This window comes from Hypanus sabinus, chromosome 1, assembly GCF_030144855.1.
Source record: "Hypanus sabinus isolate sHypSab1 chromosome 1, sHypSab1.hap1, whole genome shotgun sequence".
NCBI classification, from domain to species: domain Eukaryota; kingdom Metazoa; phylum Chordata; class Chondrichthyes; order Myliobatiformes; family Dasyatidae; genus Hypanus; species Hypanus sabinus.
In genome coordinates, this window is record NC_082706.1 from 190,427,704 (window position 1) to 190,451,184 (window position 23,481).

The following is a 23,481-nucleotide window of genomic DNA, read 5'->3' on the forward strand; positions in this document are numbered from 1 at the left end:
TTGCCCTATCCATCCTCCCCATCTTAAAACTCACTTGTTTTTCTCTCTTTCCCAGTAATGAGGAAGGGTCCTCAGCCTGAAACATTAACTCTGGCTCTCTTTGCATGGGTACAATTAATGACAGTCTACCTATATTACAGAGCAATATTATAGACATAGATCACTACATCATAGAAACAGACCTTTTGGCCCATCTATTGAAGGGATAAAAATCCTACCACTATTATATACCCATCTATTATCTGGTTTCTATACACCATCTGAATGACCAGCCTAGACTGCTCGGCTGGTATTCTGCAAACCAGGTAACATGCATCTTGAAAGTGCTTGCTTCATACTGTCTGTCTCCCTGGTCACATCTCCATCAATGTTAGCTAAATATTAAACTGGAGATAATTACTTCTGCTGCATGCTATTTCCTGCTGTTTTAATATGCAAGGCATCTGGTGCAAGGATTGCCTATTCAAAAATTCAAGGAATTTTTAAACTACATAGTAATACACAAAAAATGCTGGAGGAACTCAGCAGTCCAGGCAGCATCTAAGGAAAGGAGTAAACAGACGATGTTTCAGGCTGAACCCCTTTATCAGGATTGTTGATGAATTACATAAAGTAGATGATCAAGTATACAGTATAAATGCTTTACTCTTATTTTGTATTTGTGTATTTTTATACTGTATTGTAGCATGGGATAATTATTGTCAACAGTGTTCCTCTTGGTATGAAATGTGAATCCATGGTTAATTATAATGTTTGGAGTTTCCTTCAATCCTTCCAATCTGTTTCAGTTTCAGAGATAAGGATGGAATACCAGAACGCTGATGAAGTGATCTTTCCCAATTGATCATGGCTGCAAGTTAATGCCAATCCCTTCAGAAGGACATTGCATTCGCCCATTGAGAAATGTCTTCACAGTCTTTAATCACAGAGACATGGCACAGAAACTGGCCATTTGGCCCAAATAGTCCCTGCTGACCACAGTGTCCTTTCTACTAGTCCCAGTTGTCCACATTCGGCCCATGAACATCTTAGCTCTTCCCTTCCATGTATCTATCCAAATGCCTTTTAAATGTTGCAATTGTACTTGATCAACCACTTCCTCTGGCAGGCAGCTCCTTCTAAGTATACACTACCTTCTATGTAAAGAAGTTACTTCTCAGCCTTTTCAAATTTCTCCCCTCTTAACGAAGAGATGATGCTGAGGTTTTATAGGACACTTGTCAGGCCACACAGAGTACTGTCAACAGTTTTGAGCTCCATAACTCAGAAAGGATGTGTTGTCATTGGAGAGAGTCCAGAGGAGGTTCACGAGGATGATTCTGGGAATCAAGGGGTTAACATATGAGGAGCGTTTGGCAGCTTTGGGCCTGTAATTGCTGGAATTTAGAAGAATGCGGAGGAATCTCATTGAAAGCTACCGAATGTTGAAAGGACTAGATAAGGTAGATGTGGAGAGGATGTTTCCTCAAAATTAAGAGGTAACCCTTTAAGACAGAGGTAAAGAGGAATTTTTTTAGCCAGAGAGTAATGAATCTATGGAATGCTCTGCCACAGACAGCTGGGGAGGCCAAGACTGTGGGTATATTTAAAGTGAAAATTGACAGCTTCCTCATTGGTCAGGGCATCAAAGATTACAGCGAGAAGGCAGGTGTATGGAGTTCAGTGGGATCCGGAATCAGCCATGATAGAATGGTGGACCAGACTCGATGGGCTGAATGGCCAAATTCAGCTCCTATTTCTTATGGTCTTATCTTGTATTTATGTCCTCTAGTTTTGGACTCCCAACCCCTGGGGAAAAGACCATCACCACCTACCTTATCCATACCCCTCAGGATTTCATAAACTTCTGTGAAGTTGCCCCTCAATCTCCTACTCTCCAAGGAATAAAGATCCATTTGGCCAACCTCTGTCTATAAATCAGGCCCTAAAGTCCAGGCAGCATCCTTGTAAATCTCCTCTGTACACTCGCCAGCTGATACTGTCTTCTGTCATTTCCTCATTAATGAATTTGGATCAGCAGGCAAGTAAATACTGTGTCAGCTGCTACTGCACAGAATGGGCTGACAACTTAACTGGTTCCATCTCTTTGAAAGCTCTTTTTGAATCAATGATGTAACATGGAAATCCCTGCACTGGGACAAAGCAGAGAGGGAATAATACCCTCATAAGTAAATTTGCTAGAGCTACACAGCTGGGTTTAAACTAGATTGGCATGCATGTAGGAGTCTGAGTAGGAGCAAGCCATTGGTTTACGTTGGGATTGAGTGAATTCCTTAATGACTATAAAATGATTAAGAATACTCTGAAGAGGGAAAACCAGGAGGGCAAAGAGAGGATATGAGGTAAAGTTCAAGAGATTTGCAAGAGATTCTATGGCTATATTACAAGGTGATTCAGGAGAGAGTAGATCCCTCAGAGGTGGGGCGTGGCCAAGTGGTTAAGGCTTTGGGCTGGCGATCTGAAGGTCATTAGTTCGAGCCTCAGCTGAGGCAGTGTGTATGTTCTTGAGCAAGGTACTTAACCACACACTGCTCCTGCATGTTTATAGCCCAGTGGCGGGGGCTGGTGTAGTGTGGACAAGACAAGACAAGAGATCAGCAAGGATGCCTAAGTCTTGACTGGAAGGTGATGAGTGAGATTCTTTACAAATATTGGTTACTCAATAGAAAAAGGAATCAAGTGGAGATGTTCTGATGGACATTTACATGACCATCGAGGGAGTATCTGCTGTTTTACAGGATGCATCTTCAGACTTTGTGGGAAGCTAGAGAGGCAAGTGCAGAGGCCTGTGCAGAGGCATTTGCTTCATCATTAGCCACTGGTGAAGTTCCTGATGACTGGAAGGTGGTTAATAGTGTTCCCTTGTTTAAAAAGGATAGCAGGGGCAAGTCAGGGAACTGCAGGCTGGTCAGCCTGACATCAGTAGTGGGAAAGTTACTGGAGGGATTCTGAGGGACAGGGTCTTCCAGCATTTGGATAGACAGGGTCTGATTATGAGTCAGCATGACTTGTCCATTGGAGGTTATACTTGATGAGCCTTTTAGAAGTTTATTGAAGATGTATCCAAAAGGATGGATGAGGATAGTGAGGTAGATGTTGTCCATTTGGACTTTAGCAAAGTCTCCAACTAGCTTCCCTATGGTAGACTGGTCTGGAAGGTGAGACCCTATCGTATCTATGGAGTGATAGATGTGTTGAAAATTGGTTCGGAGGTAGAAAGAAGAGAGGGGTGGTTGAAGGTTATTTCTTGGAATAGAGGCCTGTGTTGGATGGTGTTCTGCAGTATGCTGGAGGAACTCAGCAAGCTGCCTGGTCTTCTGAGTTCCTCTAATATTTTGTGTGTGTTACTTGGATTTCCAGCATCTGCAGATTTTCTCTCGTTCGTGAGTATGTTGGGCTTTATCGGTCAAGGATTGAGCATGTGAGTTGGGACATTACTTTGCAACTGGTGAGGCTACAGTTGGAATACTCCATACAGTTTTAGTCACCCTGCTCTAGGAAAACTGTGGCTAAATTGGAAACAGTGTAGAAAAGATTTATGAAGATATTGCCAGGACGGGAGGGCCTGAATTACTGGGAGAGGTTAGCCAGGCCAGGCCTCTATTCCTTGGAACAAAGGAGAATGAGCAGCAACCTTATAGAAGAGTTAAAAATTATGAGGGGTAGATAAGGTGGACAGTAACAGTCTTTTCCCCAGGGTGGTGGGAGGGGGGAATAGGTTTAGGGTGGGAGGGAAAAGATTTAAAAGGGACCTGAGGGGCAACTTTTTTTATGCAAAGGGCAGTGAGTGTATGGAGTGAGTTGCAGAGGAAATGGTTGAGGCAGGTACAATAGTATCGTTTACGAGCACTTGAATAAGTACAGTACATGGAGGCATAGGGGCCAAATTGGGACTAGCTGAGTGGGCATTATGGTCAGCAAGGCCTGAAGGGCCTGCATCTGGGCTGCAGAGCCCTATGAATTTATGGCAACGTCCTCTATGCATAGGACTTCCACATTATCTTTCCGAAACTAGGGCTCTTGGGCATTGCATTACTTACCCTGGTATTCTTACTTGCCCACTGTCCCATTAAGAAATATTCTAAAAGATGCCACATACTACAACTATAGTACACAGATATCAGAGGGAAAGGCGATTTTAATCAAACTGACTGCTTCGTCCTGGATTGTGTAAACCCTTTGAAAATATTGGCAATATACCCAATTTGTTTTGTGAAACATTTAATTGCCATCCCGTTCTTTTAATTTTCCTATTAATTAACCTTCTGATTTATATTAAACTGCTTTGAATTCAGAATGAGTATTTTTCTACTTGTTTCTAATATAACCAAGGACCACAGAAGAAGTAAATTATAAAATAGACAGGAATTTGTATCCAAGATCATAGTCTGCATTATACCTTCATAAATACTTGACGAGGAAGCTCGGAATGCCTCGTCACATCTCTAACAATATAATCTGAATCCATAACTTCCAATAAAACTACGCCAAAATCTCTCTTCAATAGATTACTGAAACTGCAATAATGTACCACTCCATAATGTACTGGTTAGGCACAGGAGTACATTCAGCCAGAGACTCATTCCACCGAGATGTAACACTGAGCGTCATAGGAAGTCATTCCTACCTGTGGCCATCAAACTTTACAACTCCTCCTTCGGAGTGTCAGACACCCTGAGCCAATAGGCGGGTCCTGGACTTATTTCCACTTGGAATAATTAACTTATTATTAGTTAATTATTTATGGTTTTATATTGCTATATTTCTGCACTATTTTTGGTTGGTGCGACTGTAACGAAACCCAATTTCCCTCTATGTCTGTCTGTCTGTTCTATGCAAACACAAACGTTCGACAAAGGTAGTAAATTCCCACAGAGAAAAGTTACAAAGAAAATTTAGGTGTCAACAAACAAAAAGTCAAATGAATGTTAATCCTGCAGGGATTATAGATGATAATTAAAGTCCTAGGGAAACAACAGAATTACACAGGCTGAAACCCATCATTAGTATGGTCAGTTGTGTGGACTCAACATTAATGCAGCTCTTAGTTTGACCCCACTTAAGCGTACTGTGTTCCGTTCTGGTCACCTCACTACATGGCCAGCACAACACTGTGGGCCGAAGGGCCTGTAATATGAGGTAGATTTCAGTGTTCAATGTAACTCTGGTTACCTCTTAAGATAATATGACAAGCAACAATGGTTGCACAGCCTTATAAAATTAACCAAGTGATTTCAGAGAATAAGGATTGCAAATAAAGAGCCAAAACGCTTTTCAGTAGTTTTGTAATCTTCGTTGCAATGCCAACTTCATTAGTACTTTCCTAAATTCTAAATGTTCCTGGTCATTTCAATCCTGTGTCAGGGCATCACTCGGCCATTCTAACAAACTCATTGTAACATCATATGCATGTGGTCACAACTGTAAATGCCAATGACAGTTCCGAGCTCCTGAAACCTCCCCAAGCAGAGAAATGACTCAAGCTGCCCACTAAGTTGACTCAAAGACATTTTCAAGATCGGTGCTGGATCACTCGAGCATTGGCTGATTAATGGGCTACCTTCAAGACCTGAAAGGACTGCAAAATAAAATTCAGCTTGGGTATATTAGGAGTGGCATTCAATGAAAGGGCTCTAGACTCAATTTATTTAAATAACTATCTGTAAAATCAATAGAACAAAATATCCTAGTTATTAGGTCACCAGGAACCTGTTACGAATTATTTTTTAAAACTTACTGTATTCTGAATTTTAAATAAATTCTTTGGTGCTGCTTGGGCTTTGCAGATTTTCAGATAGCTTGCCCAGTTAAACTCCTCTTCCTTGTAGCCTGAAAGAGAAATCAAAATCATGTTAATAATGGAAAATGTTCTCGGGCAATGTAATTACCATCACCTTAGATCACACAAATTTCACAAATCAAAATAACGTTATAAATGCAAATCAGATGGATCATTGTTTTGGCAGCAATCAATTTACCGTCCATAATTGCCTGACCAAACTAATCCTTTCCCTCTTGCATGACATAAGATTAATTTGACTTTCCAGATTAATTCAGAATGACACAAGTAATTCTCCAATTTCAGCACCTGCAGAGGCAGCTGTCACTAAGATCAATGCAGCATGCTTTTCAAGTGTGAGAATTACACGCACTGCATTGTATTCTGGATTACTCATTAAAAAAAACATATATGTCACTCTCTAGTTGAGCTATCAGACCTTTAGGAGGATACAACTTGTGGCCGGTCTTCTCACACCATCCCACTGGGTGGATATCAGGTGAGTCACTGTTAATCCAGAAATCAAAACATTCAGAATATCCATCAAAGTGGAGCCTCAGGCGAACACCGCATACCTGACGGAAGAAACAGTTATGTACATAATTTTTTTTATTAAATCACCAAGTGGTTGAAGAAACTATTTTAGTGGTCTATGAATTTGACCCCATATTTTTAATATGATTTGTTGTAGTGTCATTTTAAGCATTATCTCTATTATTAATAATACCTGGGACTGATTTTCTACTTTAACCTCTCAGTGCTAAAAAGCCTAACCAGAGAGGACACAGGATATCTAGGTGTCAAGGACCTCCTATCAAAAATTTGGAGGGCTCTACTGTTGATGTGCATTCCTTCTTACTGGAGTTATGCATTCAGCATCAATAAGTATTTAAAATTTGGCATGAAATCATAACAAGGTTTTATTCTGAATAGCAGCAGATTAACATAGAACACCGAAACTTTGCTCCACGTTGTCCGTGCCAACCATGATGCCAGTAATGCCATCTGCCAGCATATGCTTAATATCCATCCATCCTCTGTCTGAATGCCTCTTCAATGTAACCGCTGTATTTGTTTTCACCAGTTCCCTTGATAGCATGGTCCAGAAACAACTGCTCTCTGTGTAAAACAAACTTCTTTAAAGTTTCTCCCCTCTCCCCTTCATATCTATACATGCTAGTGTTCGACAGGTCTATCCTGGGAAAATAGACTCTCACTATCTATGCCTCCCTCTCATAATTTACATACTTCAATCAGATCGCCTCTCAGCCTCCAACACGCCTTAGAAGACAATCCAAGTTTATTTAACCATTACTTATAGCTAATACTATGCAATTCAGTGAATATGCTGGTGAACTTCTCCTGCATTCTCTCCAAAACCCCCACATCCTGTATTAACTAAAACTGCATTTAAAACTCCAAGTGTAGCCAAAACAAACAACACACACAAAATGCTGGTGGAACGCAGCAGGCCAGGCAGCATCTATAGGGAGAAGTACAGTTGACGTTTCGGGCCGAGACCTGTCCTCAGGACTAACTGAAAGAAGAGATAGTAAGAGATTTGAAAGTGGGAGGGGGAGGAGGAGATCCAAAATGATAGGAGAAGACAGGAGGGAGAGGGATGAAGCTAAGAGCTGGAAAGTTGATTGGCAAAAGGGATACACAGCTGGAAAAGGGAGAGGATCATGGGACGGGAGGCCTAGGGAGAAAGAAAGGGGGAGGGGAGCACCAGGGGGAGATGGAGAGCAGGCCAGGAGGGATTGTGAGGGGGACAGAGAGAGAAAAAGAAAAAAAGGGAAAAATCAATCAATCAATCAATAAATAAGGGATGGGGTAAGAAGGGTAAGAAGGGGAGGAAGGGCACTAACAGAAGTTAAAGAAATCAATGTTTATGCCAAAATGAAGTTCAGCAGCATCTACAACATGACTTGCCAACAATTATACTCAACACTATGATAAGGCAAATGTGTCTGTCTTCCTTATAACCCTATCTACTTGTGTTGACACTTTCAGCGAGCTATGGATTTGCACCTCAAGATCCCTCTGCCCATCAAAACTCCTGCCATCTTCACATACTTTCCTCTTGTATTTGATCTCCGAAAGTGCAACACCTCGCCGGTGTCCAGATGAAACTGCAATTGCCATTTCTCCATTCATATTTTGACCTGATCTATATCCTACTGTATCCTTCGACAACCTTTCCCATCTCTGCCAGTTTTCAAGTTTTTCTCTGCAGACCTTCTACATTTTTGTCCAAATCATATATCCCAGCAATGATCCTTCTAATGACTGCATTTCCAATATCTTATTAGGCCGTCACTGCCACCCAGAAACCTAAGGCACTTTAATCCGAGAATATAAATATGAAATGTTTTGGATGACTGATCTTCACCATCTTCTCTTATAAGGCAAGCTGGGGCTACTTAAGGTCACAGAGGCTAGCTTGATCTCTGACAACCATGGTAACAACACACATCTAAAAATATTAAAACCAGAGAAAATCAGTGCATAATTCTAACCTTTATTCAGTAGATATTACATATATAAATTTTCTTAGTGTTGCGTATTTAATATTTTAATAATATTTGAATAATCTTGTATGTGCGTATATATGTTTGTGTTGAAAAAGCTTTGTGGTCATTTAAATAATTCATTACGCATTTTATATATAAATACACGAATTGCATACGTCATCAAGCTACCATGTTTTAGGTGCAAGCCTCGTTTAAAAGTAAACTTGAAGTTGGACTCGCAGCCCTGGACTCCTGTGTCTTCCTTTGAATTAGTTTAATATCTTGAAGTTTGAAAACCTAACACTTACCTCTGCAACTGACAACACACAGAACGTGGAGGGATGTCGAGGATCAATTCCTTCCAGTTTCATGCCTACTTTAAATCCATTTTTATTCTGGGGAACTAACTGAAACTGTAAAGAAAAATATATTAGTCTTTCTTCTCCATAATTGGCTCCAGTCATTGACAATGATTCACTGATATTTCAAAATAACTATTCATCATGTACAACTCCATGCTAGAATTCTTTACATTGTTTAAAATGTCAATACACATTACCTTGTACCTTACAATACAACATTTGGCCAAGTCTAAGTATATTTAAGGCAGAGGTTGATAGATTCTTGATTGTTCAGTGCATGAAAGAATATGGGGAGAAGGCAGATGATTGGGGCCAAGAGGAAAATTGAATCAGCCATGATGAAATGGCGGAGCAGACTCGATGGGCCAAATGGCCTAATTCTGTTCCAGCATTTTATGGTCTTGCAGCCTTATTAAGTTGGCATTCTAAGATACTTTGCATCAGGTCAGAGACAAGCTATAACTCCTTTACCTTCCCATCGTTCTGAGTAACACCAGACTAGAATTCTTAGGTGGAATAAAGCCCACAATTGCACTCTACGCCTTTCTCAGCAGTCAAAGGAAATATCTATACTCAGCTTCTCAAAAATCATCTTCCTGAGTCGTGTGTGAGAGGGAGCTAACCTTAATCTCCCCTCACCTCCGCAACAACCCATCAGTTATTCAATTTCCTTCAGCAATGCCCATTCATTTGTAATAATGGCATCTGAAAATCACGACTTTTCATGGCACTAAAGGCCATTTCGCCCATCAAGCCTGTGTTAGCTCAGTGCAATCCCATCAATCTCATAACCCTAATTCCCAGTGGTCTATCTTCGCTCACACACCATTAACTCTGCCACCCGTATATACTCAGGGTGATTTACACTGATCAATGAACCTATGTGAAAGGAGATGAAACCAGAGCACGAGAGTAAACCCAGTGGTCACAAGCAGAACGTGCAAACTGGACACACTGAGATCAGAACTGCCTTTCAATGCATTCTGGCCTTACTGCCTACTGTGCTGTAATGCATTGAAATAACAGTTTTCACAGAAATTCAGCTTATTGGAGATCACATCTGGGAGCTTACTATTCTCATCTATTTGGTTCATTTGCTCAGCCACAAAGGTATGGTCTACGTCACCAAATTGCTGCATATTTTATAGAACATTTCAAAAAGCTTTCATTTTTTTTCTACGTAATGCTTTGCATTGTTAACATTTCCATCACAATATTACAATTTATTTATTTATTGCAATACAGCATGGATTAGGCCCGTCCGTCCCCTCAAACCACACCATCCGGCAATCCCCCATGGGACAGTTTAAAATGACCAATTTAACCTACCAACTGGTACGTCTTTGGACTGTGGGAGGAAGCTGGAGAAAACAGGAGATGAATGATTGACAGACACATTTTAACTGAATATGAAGCACTGCATTACAGGCCATGTAGACTTAGAAAATCATTTCCCCCCCCCCCCCACCCCCATCTGGAGATTGCCAATCAAGCAATTTGAATTCTTTCATGTTATTCAAATCTGCGAGGCAAAAGTAAACAAGGAATTCACAGTAGCCAATTACTTGAGAATAGACAATAGACAGTAGGTGCAGGAGTAGGCCATTCGGTCCTTCTAGCCAGTACCACCATTCACTGTGATCATGGCTGATCATACACAATCAGTACCCCGTTCCTGCCCTCTCCCCATATCCCTTGACCCCACTGTCAATAAGAGGTCTATCTAACTCTCTCTTGAATGCATCCAGAGACTTGGCCTCCACTGCCTTCTGGGGTAAAGCATTCCACATATCCACCACTCTGGGTGAAAAAGTTTTTCCGCATCTCTGTTCTAAATGGCCTATCCCTTATTCTTAAACTGTGGCCTCCAGTTCTGGACACCCATCAGCGGGAACATGCTTCCTGTCTCCAGTGTGTCCAATCCCTTAATAATCTTATATGTTTCAATCAGATCCCCTCTCATCCTTCTAAATTCCAGTGTATACAAGCCCAGTCGCTCCAATCTTTCAACATATGACAGTCCCGCCATTCCGGGAATTAACCTTGTGAACCTACGCTGCACTCCCTCAATAGCAAGAATGTCCTTCCTCAAATTTGGAGACCAAAACTGCACAAAATACTCCAGGTGGGGTCTCACCAGGGCCCTGTACAGCTGCAGAAGGACCTCTTTACTCCTATACTCAATTCCTCTTGTTATAAAAGCCAGCATGCCATTAGCTTTCTTCACTGCCTGCTGTACCTGCATGCTTGCTTTCATTGACTGATGTACAAGAACACCTAGATTTCGTTGTACTTCCCCTTTTCCTAACTTGACTCCATTTAGATAGTAATCTACCTTCCAGTTCTCGCCACCAAAGTGGATAACCTCACATTTATCCACATTAAACTGCATCTGCCATACATTTGCCCACTCACCCAACCTGTCCAAGTCACCCTGCATTCTCATAACATCCTCCTGACATTTCACACTGCCACCCAGCTTTGTGTCATCAGCAAATTTGCTAATGTTACTTTTAATCCCTTCATCTAAATCATTAATGTAAATTGTAAACAGCTGCAGTCCCAGCACCGAACCTTGTGGTACCACACTGGTCACAGCCTGCCATTCCGAAAGGGACCCGTTAATCACTATTCTTTGTTTCCTGTCAGCCAGCCAATTTTCAATCCATGTCAGTTCTCTGCCCCCAATACCATGTGTGCTAATTTTGCCCTCTAATCTCCTATGTGGGACTTTATCAAAAGCTTTCTGGAAGTCCAGGTACACTACTTCCACTGGCTCTCCCTTGTCCATTTTCATAGTTACATCCTCAAAAAACTCCAGAAGATTAGTCAAGCATGATTTTCCCTTCAGAAATCCATGCTGGCTCGGACTGATCCTTCTACTGCTATCCAAATGTGTCGTAATTTTATAATTGACTCCAGCATCTTTCCCACCACTGACGTCAGGCTAACCGGTCTATAATTCCCCGTTTTCTCTCTCCCTCCTTTCTTGAAAAGTGGGACAACATTAGCCACCCTCCAATCAGCAGGAACTGTTCCTGAATCTATAGAACATTGGAAAATGATTACCAATGCATCCAAGATTTCTAGAGCCACCTCTTTAAGTACCCTGGGATGCAGACCATTAGGTCCCGGGGACTTATCAGCCTTCAGACTCAACAGTCTATCCAACACCGTTTCTTGCCTAATATAAATTTCCTTCAGTTCATCCTTTACCCTAGTTCCTTTGGCCACTATTACATCTGGGAGATTGTTTGTGTCTTCCCTAGTGAAGACAGACCCAAAGTACCTGTTCAACTCATCTGCCACTTCCTTGTTCCCCATAATAAATTCACCCATTTCTGTCTTCAATGGCCCAATTTTAGTCTTAACTATTTTTTTGCTATTCACATACCTAAAGAAGCTTTTACTATCCTTCTTTATATTCTTGGTTAGTTTACCTTCGTACCTCATTTTTTCTTGGTGTATTGCCTTTTTTGTTATCTTCTGTTGCTCTTTAAAAGCTTCCCAGACCTCTGGTTTCCCGCTCATCTTTGCTATGTTATACTTCTTCTCTTTTAGTTTTTATACTGCCCTTTACTTCCCTCGTCAGCCACGGCCACCCTTTACTCCCCTTAGGATCTTTCTTCCTCTTTGGAATGAACCGATCCTGCACTTTCTGCATTATTCCCAGAAATACCTGCCATTGTTGTTCCACTGTCTTTCCTGCTAGGGCATTGTTCCATTGAACTTTGGCCAGCTCCTCCCTCATAGCTCCATAGTTCCCTTTGTTCAACTGTAATACTGACACATCCGATTTTCCCTTCTCCTTCTCAAATTGTAGGTTGAAACATATCATATTATGGTCACTATCTCCTAATGGTTCCTTTACCTCCAGGTCCCTGATCAAATCCGGTTCATTGCACAACACTAAATCTAGAATTGCCTTCTTCCTGGTAGGCTCCAGTACAAGCTGTTCTAAGAATCCATCTCGGAGGCACTCCACAAACTCCCTTTCTTGGGATCCAGTACCATTCTGATTCTCCCAGTCTACCTGCATGTTGAAATCCCCCATGACAACTGTATCATTACCTTTGCGACATGCCAATTTTAATTCTTCATTCAACTTACACCCGACATCCAGACTGTTGTTTGGGGGCCTGTAGATAACTCCCATTAGGGTCTTTCTACCCTTAGAATTTCTCAGTTCTATCCATTCTGACTCTACATTCCCAGATTCTATGTCCCCCCTCACAAGGGACTGAATATCATTCCTCGCCAACACAGCCACCCCACCCCCTCTGCCAGTCATTCTGTCCTTTCGATAAGATGTATATCCTTCAATATTCATTTCCCAGGCCCTGTCCGCTTGAAGCCATGTCTCAGTTATTCCCACAACATCGTACTTGCCAATTTCCAACTGAGCCTCAAGCTCATCTACTTTATTCCTTATACTTCATGCATTCATATATAATACTTTTAATTCGGCACTCCCCTCTCCTTTCATATCAATTCTTATTTCACTTGGCCATACTGTATGATCTCTTCTTGAGCTTTCTACTCCATTGATTCTGTTGTCCTTTTTAACTTTTCTTATTTTCACTTTCCCTTTAACTCCATCTTTATATTTCCAGTTCATCCCCTCCCCCCCCACTACTTAGTTTAAACACATCCGTGTTGCAGTGGCAAACCTGTCTGCCAGAATGCCGGTCCCCCACCTATTAAGGTGCAACCCAATCCTTTTGTACAATTCATCCCTACCCCAAAACACATCCCAGTGGTCCAAGAATGTAAATCCTTGCTTCCTGCACCAGTTCCTCAGCCACACATTCAGATCCATTATCTCCCTGTTCCTGCCCTCTCCAGCACGAGGAACTGGAAGCAAACCAGAGAAAACCACCCTGGAAGTCCTGCTTTTCAGCCTTCTTCCGAGTTCTCTGAAGTCCCGCTGCAGAATGTCCTTCCTCTTCTTCACGATGTCATTTGTGCCGACATGCACTACCACTTCCGGCTGTTCACCTTCACCCTTGAGGATTCCCTGCAATCGGTCCGTGATGTCCTGGATCCTAGCACCAGAGAGCCAACACACCATCCTTAAATCTCGCCTGTTGCCGCAGAAACCCCTTTCCATACCTCTTACTATGGAGTCCCCTACTACCACGGCTCTTCCTGATGTCTGACTCCTCGGCTCTGCTTCTGCACCAATTTTCGGCTCGCAGACCTGTCCGCCTCTCAGACTGGCAGTATCTTCTGTCCTGACAGTTTCCAAGAAGGTGAACCTGTTTTTGGGAGGTACATCCCCTGGGGTCTCCTGTACTTCAAGCATCCTCTCCTTCCTCATTGTTGCCCCCTTTCTCTCTTCCGGTATCCTCGGTGTAACAACCTCACTGTAGGTCCTGTCCAGAAAACTCTCGTTTTCACGGATAAACCTGAGATCATCCAGTTCTTTCTTCAGTGCTGCAACATGCTCCTTCAGAAGCTGAATCTGGACACACTTTCCACAGCTGTAGCAGCCGGGGGCACCATCAGTGTCCCTGACCTCCCACATCATGCACATAGCACACTGAATCAGCTTAGCTGTCATGTCTTCACCCTCTGCAATTGTGCCTGGCGTAGTCTCCTCGCCGAAGACTCTTGAGCCAAAGACTAGCACTTTTCACACCAGGCACTTCCCTCGACCAGGCCGCTTCCCGACAGAAGCACAATTATTCAGCCTGTACTCAAGGAAATTAACCAGTAATATGCATCATATCCAGAGAAAGTCAAAGGACCTGATAATATTTAATGATTAGGCTTGATATTGGCCTGTCCAGTAAGTGAACAAATTGTTATTGTCATCAGCTTAGAGGAAGCTATTCACACAGATTCAACTGGCTCAGAGCTTTCATTTCCCCTCTCCTGCCAATAAGCACAATTATTGCATTGAACAATAGTATAACCACAAATTCCAAGAATCTTAGAAGACACAAACCAGGAGACAGGAAAGTACAACTGTTAGAGATTTTTTAAACAGATATAACTAAATAAAATAGGGACATCTAGTTGCATGGCAGTAAAAAAAAACAATCAGAAACTAATTTCAACATGTTATTTTAAAATCTATCAAGTTTAAAAGTAAATACTTCGAGTAAAATAGACTCACACATACAAAATTAACTTTCAGAGCCAGAAGGTTTACTCATTGGTACCTCCCTGTGGCATTTAAAAGATAATATTTATACATCAAGCTGCAATTTTTCAGTTGTTAAAATGAGGACAGTATGTAAAAATTCCAGAATCATTCATAGTGAGTCAAAGCAAAGTTATTTTCTGATTTAATTGTTGACACCTCCACTATACAGGGACACAATAAAAAAAAGATGAGTGCCGGAGAGTGGTGAGTCTGTGGATTTGTTGCCACAGGCGGCTGTCACTGGATCAGGACACAAGGCATATTTATAGGCGGAAATTGATAGAAACATAGAAAACCTACAGCACAATACAGGCCCTTCGGCCCACAAAGTTCTGCTGAACATGTCTCTACCTTAGAAATTACCTTGGGTTACCCATAGCCCTCTATTTTTCTAAGATCCATGTACCTATCCAAAAGTCTCTTAAAAGACCCTATTATATCCACCTCCACCACCATTGCTGGCAGCTCATCCCAAGCACTCACCACTCTCTGAGTGAAAAAAACTTACTCCTGACATCTCCTCTGTACCTACTCCCCAGCACTTTAAACTTGTGTCCTCTTGTGGCAACCATTTCAGCCCTGGGAAAAAGCCTCTGACTATCCACACGATCAATGCCTCTCATCATCTTATACACGTCTATCGGGTCTATTAGGTTTTTGATTAGTCCGGGCACGAAATGTTTAGGGGAGAGAAGGCAGGAGATGCGGTTGAGAGGGCAATGGATTAGTCATGATGGAATGTCAGAGCAGATGCAATGGGCTAGATGGCCTAATTCTGCTCAAATGTCTTATGACCTGCCTGAAAAAGTGACAGTGGGCTAAAGTGGAGAATAAGATTAATACATTTAAAAGACAAGGGCAAGGTTTTTCTAAATCATAGATAAACAAATTCAATCAAAAGAGAAGGAAGGAATAAGCTGATGAGTAGTGTTGTAGAAGGGGAAACATCACAAATGAATGCAAGAAGCATTTTTAAACAGAGGATTTAGAAGCATAAATGAATGTTGAGTGATATAATATCTGAGCTACTTGGGAATATTATAGAGCAGAAGAAAAGAGAAGTAAGACAAAGGGAAACTGTTAGAACTTGAGGATATTAAGAATGCTGAATTAGTACAAAATCCAAATTGAATGAGTTGAGAAAGAACAGGATATGAATATTTGCACATTATAAGTAAAGTTGATCATTGACATCAACGAGCAAAAATAAAAATAACAAATGCTGAGTACATTTTGCAAGGAGGATAGACGAAACAGGTTAACAATATTAAATGCACTCAAGCTACTTACTATGCAGATTGAAGAGCAAAATTGCCAGGAAATTAAACAAAACAAACAACTACTACAAAAATGATCTTCTGGTATCTCACTCGCAGCTAGCAAAGACACAAAAATATCTAACACAGTCCCAGAAATTTCATCCTTGCTTTCCCACGACATCCGAGGATTCACATAGGCTGGCCCCAGAGATTCCTCTTTCGTAATGGGACCATCATTCAGTGATCTTCCCTGAACACCAGCAACTTCCACAGTAACTTCTTTATAGTAAATACAGATAAAATTTATTCATTTTTAAGACCAACTCATTTCCATGGCTCCACACATAGCAACCATGCTGGGTCCTTAGGCAAACCTTTTCTCTCCCTATTTATTCCACTGTAGGCGTACACACAGAATTTTCCAGAATCCTTTCTGAATTTTGCATTGGCTTGTGTTGAGTTTTGCAGGTGGTTCTCTTGGTAAAAGAGCAACATTGTGTGTAGCAGTCAGTGCCAGCAATTGGCTACCAGGGTTCAGTTCCCACCACTGTTTGTAAGGTGTTTGTGTGTCCTCTTCATGATCACGTGGGCTTTGTCTGGGTGTTCCAGATTCCTCCTGCATTCTAAAGACGTATGGGTTGGGGTTCGGAAGTTGTGGGCAAGCTTGGCTGGTGCCAGAAGCATGCTGAACTTGCAGGCTGCCCACACACTTCCTCAGACTGTGTTGGTCATTGACGCAAATGACACACTTCTCTCTGAAACAAGAGAAAATCTGCACATGCTGGAAATCAAAGTAATACACACAAGATGCTGGAGGGCCCGGCAGCATCTGTGGAAAGGAGTAACCAGTCAACGTTTCAGGCCGGGACCCTTCATCAGGACTGGAAAAAAGAGATTAGAAGTCAGAGTAAGGTGGTGGGGGGAGAAGAGGGAGAAGCACCTCCTGGTGATCGGTGAAACTGGGAGAGGTGTGAGGTGTGAAGTAAAGAGCTAGGAAGTCGATTGGTGAAGGAGATAAAGAGCTAGAGAAGGGGGAATCTGATAGGAGAGGACAGAAGGCCATGGAAGGAAGGGAAGAGAGAGGAGAACCAGAGAGAGGTGATGGGAAGGTAAGAAGATAAGATGAGAGAGGGAAAAAGGATATGGGAAATGGTGAAGTGGGGAGGGTGGCCCTTACTGTTCATGCCATCAGGTTGGAGGCTACCCAGCTGGAATATAAGGTGTTACCCCTCCAACCTGGGTGTGGTCCCATTGCAACAGTAGAGGAGGCCATGGACTGACATGTTGAAATGGGAAGCAGAATTGAAATGGGTGACCACCAGGAGATCCTTCTTTATCTGGCAGACGGCACTGCTGAGGACAAGAGGAAACCTTTCCCTGGTAGGGTAGCAGGTAAATAGGATGAATTGGAAAGAGATGCAGGTGAGAGTAGTGTTGATGGTGGAGGAAGGGAAGCCCATTTCTTTGAATAAGGAGGACATCTCATTACTTTTGGAATGAAAAGCCTCATTCTGAGAACAGACGTGGTGACGACGGAGGAATTGAGAGAAGAGGATGGCATTTTTACAAGTGACAGGGTGGGAAGAGGTATAGCCCAGGTAGCTGTGAGAATCAGTGGCTTTATAAAGGCATTCAGCTGATAAACTGCCTCCAGAGACAGAGAAACATACACATTTCTCTGTAGAGATAGTCTTTAAATTTTCTTCCTTGTCTATGCCAGGTTGTACAGACACAGGATCTGTGGTTCATGTTGATCTTACATTAGGGTTTGTGAGGCAATAGTGTAGTTATTGAGTTGAAATTATTTGGGTTCAATTTGATGTGAAATATTTGTATTCTGCGTTCTTCCATCAACATGCTTACTTTATATTTTGAAATGTGGGCATCAGTATTAGCAATCAAAAATGTCCAGCTTTGCTAGATATCAGGGAGATCAGTAAGTAGGGCCTCTACTGGAGCTCAGTGACTCACTAAATCTTGACTCCATGGTGTACATGGTCAGCAAAACAGGACCTGTGTAGCTCTAGACCAGTGAATGCATGGTTTGTTAATCCAGGAGATGAATTCCAACACGATCTGCACCAGGTGCATTGAGATGAGGCTCCTTAAGGACCGTGTTCGGGATCAGGAGCTGCAACTTGATGACCTTCCGCTAATTAGGGAAATAAGGAGGTGATTGATAATACCTATAGAGATAGTGGACAGCACCTCTGTGACAGTCCCCCTCAGAAATCGATATATAGTTTTAGATACTGTCGGAGAGGTTGACCTAACAGAGGAAGACCACAGCGAATGGGACTCTGGCACTGCGCCCGGTGCCGTGATCAAGACTGCAAGGAGAAATGCGGTAGTTATAGGTTGATTCCATCATGAGGGGAACAGACAAGAGATTCTGCGAGCCAGACAAGGATACCCGGATGGTGTGTTGCCTCCCTGGTGCCTGGATACGGGATGTCTCAGATTGGGTCCGGAGTATTCTGAGGATAGAGGGAGAGCAGCCAGAAGTCTTGGTACATGTTGGTACCAATGACATAGACAGAAAAAGAGAGGAGGTCCTGAAGGAAGATTACTGGGAGCTCAGAAGAAAATTGAAAAGCCGGACCTTCAGAGTAATAATCTCAGGATTACTGCCTGATCCACGTACTAATGAAGGTAAGAATAGCAGAATTAAGCAGATGAATGTGTGGCTAAGGCAGGGGGCAGGGCTTCAAATTCTTGGATCATCGGGATCTATTTTGGGGGAGGTATGACTTATAGAAAAACGATGGGTTACACCTGAACTCAAAGGGTACTAATATCCTGGCGGGGATCGGGTGTTTTGGACTGGGTGCTGTGTAATGAACCTGAGGCAATTAGGGAGCTAGAGGTAATGGAACTCCTTGGAAGTAGTGATCATAATATGATTCAGTTCAGTTTCAAATTTGAAAAGGAGAAGCTGGTATCAGGTGTATTGATATTTTGGTAGAACAAAGGAAATTAGTGGTATGAGAGAGGAACTGGCCCAAGTTGATTGGAAAAGTAAACTAGATGGAGGGATGGTAGAGCAGAATTGGATGAAATTCCTACAAGAAATAAGGAGAGTGCAGGAAAAATATATTCCAAGAAAAAAGAAAATCATGAATGGAAAAATGGCACAAATATGGCTAACGAGAGAGGTTAAGGCTAAAATAAAAGCAAAAGAGACGGCATACAAGTAAGCAAAAATTAGTGGGAAAACTGAGGACCGGACGACTTTTAAAAACTTACAGAAGGAAACTAAGAAAGTCATTAGGACAGAAAAGATGAATTATGAAAGGAAGTTGGCAATTAACATAAAAAAGGATACTAAGTTTTTTTAAATATATGAAGAGTAAAAGAGTGATACGGGTAGATATAGGACTGATTGAAAATGATGCCTGAGAAATTATAATGGGTAACAAAGAGATGGCACAGGATCTAAATGAGTATTTTGCATTAGTCTTCACAGTGGAAGACATTAGCAACATACCTGATAGCCAAAGGTCTCAGGGAATAGAATTAGGTATAGTCAAGATTACTCGAGAGAAAGTGCTTGGGAAGCTAAATGGACTAGGGATAGATAAGTCTCCCAGACCGGATGAGGTGCACCCATGGGTTCTGAAGGAGGTGGCTTTGGAGATTGTTGAGGCATTGGAAATGATCTTCCAGGAATCAATAGACTCTGGCATGGTTCTGGAGGACTGGAAGGTTGCAGATGTAGTTCTGCTGTTTAAGAAAGGAGGAAGACAGCAAAAAGAAAATTACAGACCTATTAGTCTGACATCGGTAGTTGGAAAGTTATTGGAGTTGATCCTCAAGGACGAGGTTATGAAATACCTCAAGGTGCATGACAAGATGGGCCCAAGCCAGCATGGTTTCATGAAGGGAAGATCCTGCTTCATCAACCTATTGGAATTATTTGAGGTAATCTCAAATAAGATTGACAAGGGAGAGGCTGTGGATGTTGTGTATTTGGATTTTCAAAAGGCCTTCGATAAGGTGCTGCATAAGAGGCTGCTTAATAAGATGAGAGCCCATGGAATTTCAGGCAGGATTTTGGAATGGGTGGAGCATTGGCTGACAGGCAGAAAGCAAAGGGTGGGAATAAAGGGATCCTATTCTGGTTGGTTGCCGGTTACTAGTGATGTTCCGCAGGGGTCGGTGTTGGGGCAACTTCTTTTTACACTGTTTATTGATGATTTGGATAATGGATTAAATGGTTTTTGTGGTTAAATTTGCGGATGACACCAAGATAGGTGGAGGAGCAGGAAGTGTTGAAGAAACAGAAAAGTTACAGAGAGACTTGGTCATTTTAGGAGAGTGGGCAAAGAAATGGCAGATGAGATACAATGTTGAGAAATGTACAGTTGTACATTTTGGTAGAAGAAATAATCGGGCAGATTATTATTTATTTAGATGGTGAGAAAATTCAAAAATTGGAAGGGCAAGGGGACTTGGGGGTCCTCGTGCAGGATACCCTAAAGGTTAACCACCAAGTGGGATCGCAGTAAGGAAAGTGAATGCTATGTTGGCATTCATTTCAAGAGGAATAATGTATAAGAGTAAGGAGGTGTTGATGAGGCTCTATGGGGCACTGGTGAGACTTCATTTGGAATACTGTGTGCAGTTTTGGGCCCCCTATCTTAGAAGGGATGTACTGATGTTGGAGAGAGTTCAGAGACGATTCACGAGGATGATTCCTGGAACGCAGGGGCTAACATACGAGGAGTGTTTGTCGGCTCTTGGACTGTATTCTTTAGAGTATAGAAGAATGAGAGGGGATCTCATAGAAACATTTTGAATGTTGAAAGGGTTGGACAGAGTAGATGTGTGAAAGGCTGTTTCCCTTGGGGGGTGAGTCCAGAACAAGAGGCCACAGTCTTAGGATTAGAGGGTACCCATTTAAAACAGAGATGAGGAGTAATTTTTTTTAGCCAGAGGGTCGTGGATTTATGGAATTTGTTGCCACATGCAGTTGTGGAGGCCCGATCATTGAGGGTGTTTAAGGAGGAGATTGACAGGTATCTAATTAGTCAGGGTATCAAGGGATATGGGGAAAAAGCCAGAAACTGGAACGGGATGGGAGAATTGTTTAGCTCATAGTGGAGTGGCGGAGCAGACTCGATGGGCCAAATGGCCTACTTCTGCTCCTTTGTCTTGTGATCTTGTGATTGTGATGATCTCTTGTGGTTATATCTTAACAGTGCTGGAAGGGGCTTTACCTAAAATTAGGCAGTCCATTGATTCTGTTATGGATATTATTCTCCAGGTTTATTGAGTATGGCAGCAAAACATGAATCTCAGGTTGTATACGACGTATGTAGTTTGATCATAAATTTTGTTCGAACTTTGAAATAATATCCCTGTAATGCAACCAAATTATGCTCAACTTACAGAGAAATTTGATTACATCACAATAAATACTGTGCAGATCTCCACATGGTTTAAAAAAAAAGACACGGATGTTGTTACTTACAATATTGTTATTAGTGGAAGTATCACCAAAGTTTTTTATAAGTATTCATATTGACAAAACAAGGACAAAAGCAATGAATAGAGTTTTTTCATCCCCATTGCTTTTGTGGATCTACACCTTTATCCACAGTTGTTGCTTTCCGCACCATGTGGCGCATCAGGGGGCATTTTTGCCGTTTCTGTAGCATTTGACTGTTTGCTTATGAGGCCGAGTCACTTGCTCGATGCTCAACCTGGCACAAAAGCGTGCAAGGAAGTGGCTGGATTTGAACCTGGGACCACCTGCCCTTGAAGGCTGACGCCACTACACCACCGGCTGGCTATTAATCCACGGTTAATTAACTAATTTTCAATCAAATCAGTAAAATGTTATATCAGTCTGTACTTGTGCTACTTTGAGCATGTCACAAGATAGGAACAGGTTTTGACGTGCCCATTTGCTTTGCCTTCTTCATTGTCAGGAAATACTATGTTTTTGTAACCTGCTGCTTCCTGGACTGTGATTCGTATTTTTGCATTTGGATAATTAAATGGAATCCTTAGCATTTATAGACTAGATAGCAACAAGTATAACAATTCCAAATACATCAAAATAAAATTCAGCTGGAAACTTTCTATTAATTAAACTAGCTCTTAAGATTCAATTAAAAAAAACACTGAAAGATTTCAATCCCTCTGTGGAATATTTCCATTCAAGTCTGATTCTAATACATTGGAGTTTTCCACTCCTTAACAAAAGGCATTAATATTAAATATCAATTTTGCACACTCTTGTACAAGCAGGAAAATCATATTTATGTACGTGAAAGCTCAAAAGGCAAATACAGGGAACATTACCTTCACAGAAACAATTTGAGTTACCTTCCTGCACTTGAATTTCAATGAATGCAGCAATTGTCAACCAGACACTATTTGCTACATGGCTGCTGGTTGCTTTGGAAACTGCAAGAATGATTAACCGAAATTCATCGGGGAATGCAAATCGGCAGAGAAGTTTTCAGCTGTGAGTTTTTAGGTCACAGTAATGTGAAATGACAAATGATGATCATCCTTTTTATGTTAAAATAAACAATTATTGCATTGTGTTGCTAAGGAACCATGCTCTGGACAGTCATCTGAATCAAAAAAAATTATTGAGCTGTAATCCAATTACACTCTTTTAAAAAAAAAGCACTATTGTAATTACTTTTTGGTCACAATATGTTGGAGATATTGGATGTAATATTGATCCCATTGAGCAATAGCATTAATAGGCATACAATGGCTACTTACCTGACCCTGCAATAAATCTAAAAATAATCAGCTTTCTTGTGTCTTCCGCAGGTCTCCTCTTCTACTACAGAATTACCTTTCTTCCCTTGAACTCATTAATAACAACATTATGATGGTAAAAAAGTTTGAATGAAAATCTGGCTGAGTGGGGCCACAACAACCTCACACTCAATGCCAGCAAAACCAAGGAGCTGATTATGGAGTACAGGAGGAGGAAACCAGAAGTCCATGAGCCAGGCCTCATCAGGGAATCAGAGGTGGAAAGGGTCAGCAGTTTAAATTCCTCGAAGTTATCATTTCAGAGGATCTGGCCTATGTCCAGCACAAAAGTGCCATTACCAAGACAACATGGCAAATGTCATCTAGAACTTTGACAAATTTCTATAGATGTGCAGGGGAGAGTGTACTGACCAGTTACACCATGGCCTAATATGGAAACACCAACGCCCTTGAACAGAAAAGCCTACGAGTAGTGAACACAGCCCAGTCCATCGCAGTTAAAACCCTCCCCACCACTGAGTACAGCAACAAGGAGCACATTCGCAGGAAAGCAGCATCCATTATTAAGGACCCCCACCATCCAAGCCATGTTCTCTTCTTGCTGAAAGTTCAGGGCCCACGGCATCAGGTTCAGGAACAGCTATTACCCCTCAAACATCAGGCTTTTGAACCA

General features: G+C 41.8%; 1 protein-coding gene across 11 annotated transcripts in view; it reads right to left on the reverse strand.

Moving 5' to 3' along the window:
• LOC132401655 (lethal(3)malignant brain tumor-like protein 4) overlaps nucleotides 1–23,481 on the reverse strand; it is a 380,142-nt gene that overhangs the window by 247,376 nt on the left and 109,285 nt on the right. For all 11 annotated transcript variants that reach the window (XM_059983770.1, XM_059983710.1, XM_059983719.1 and 8 more), the window contains 3 exons: nucleotides 8,601–8,705; nucleotides 6,219–6,354; nucleotides 5,738–5,829 (listed from right to left, as the gene is read on the reverse strand). In XM_059983770.1, the coding sequence (XP_059839753.1) occupies nucleotides 5,738–5,829; nucleotides 6,219–6,354; nucleotides 8,601–8,705 (333 nt within the window). The remainder of the gene's footprint in view (nucleotides 1–5,737; nucleotides 5,830–6,218; nucleotides 6,355–8,600; nucleotides 8,706–23,481) is intronic.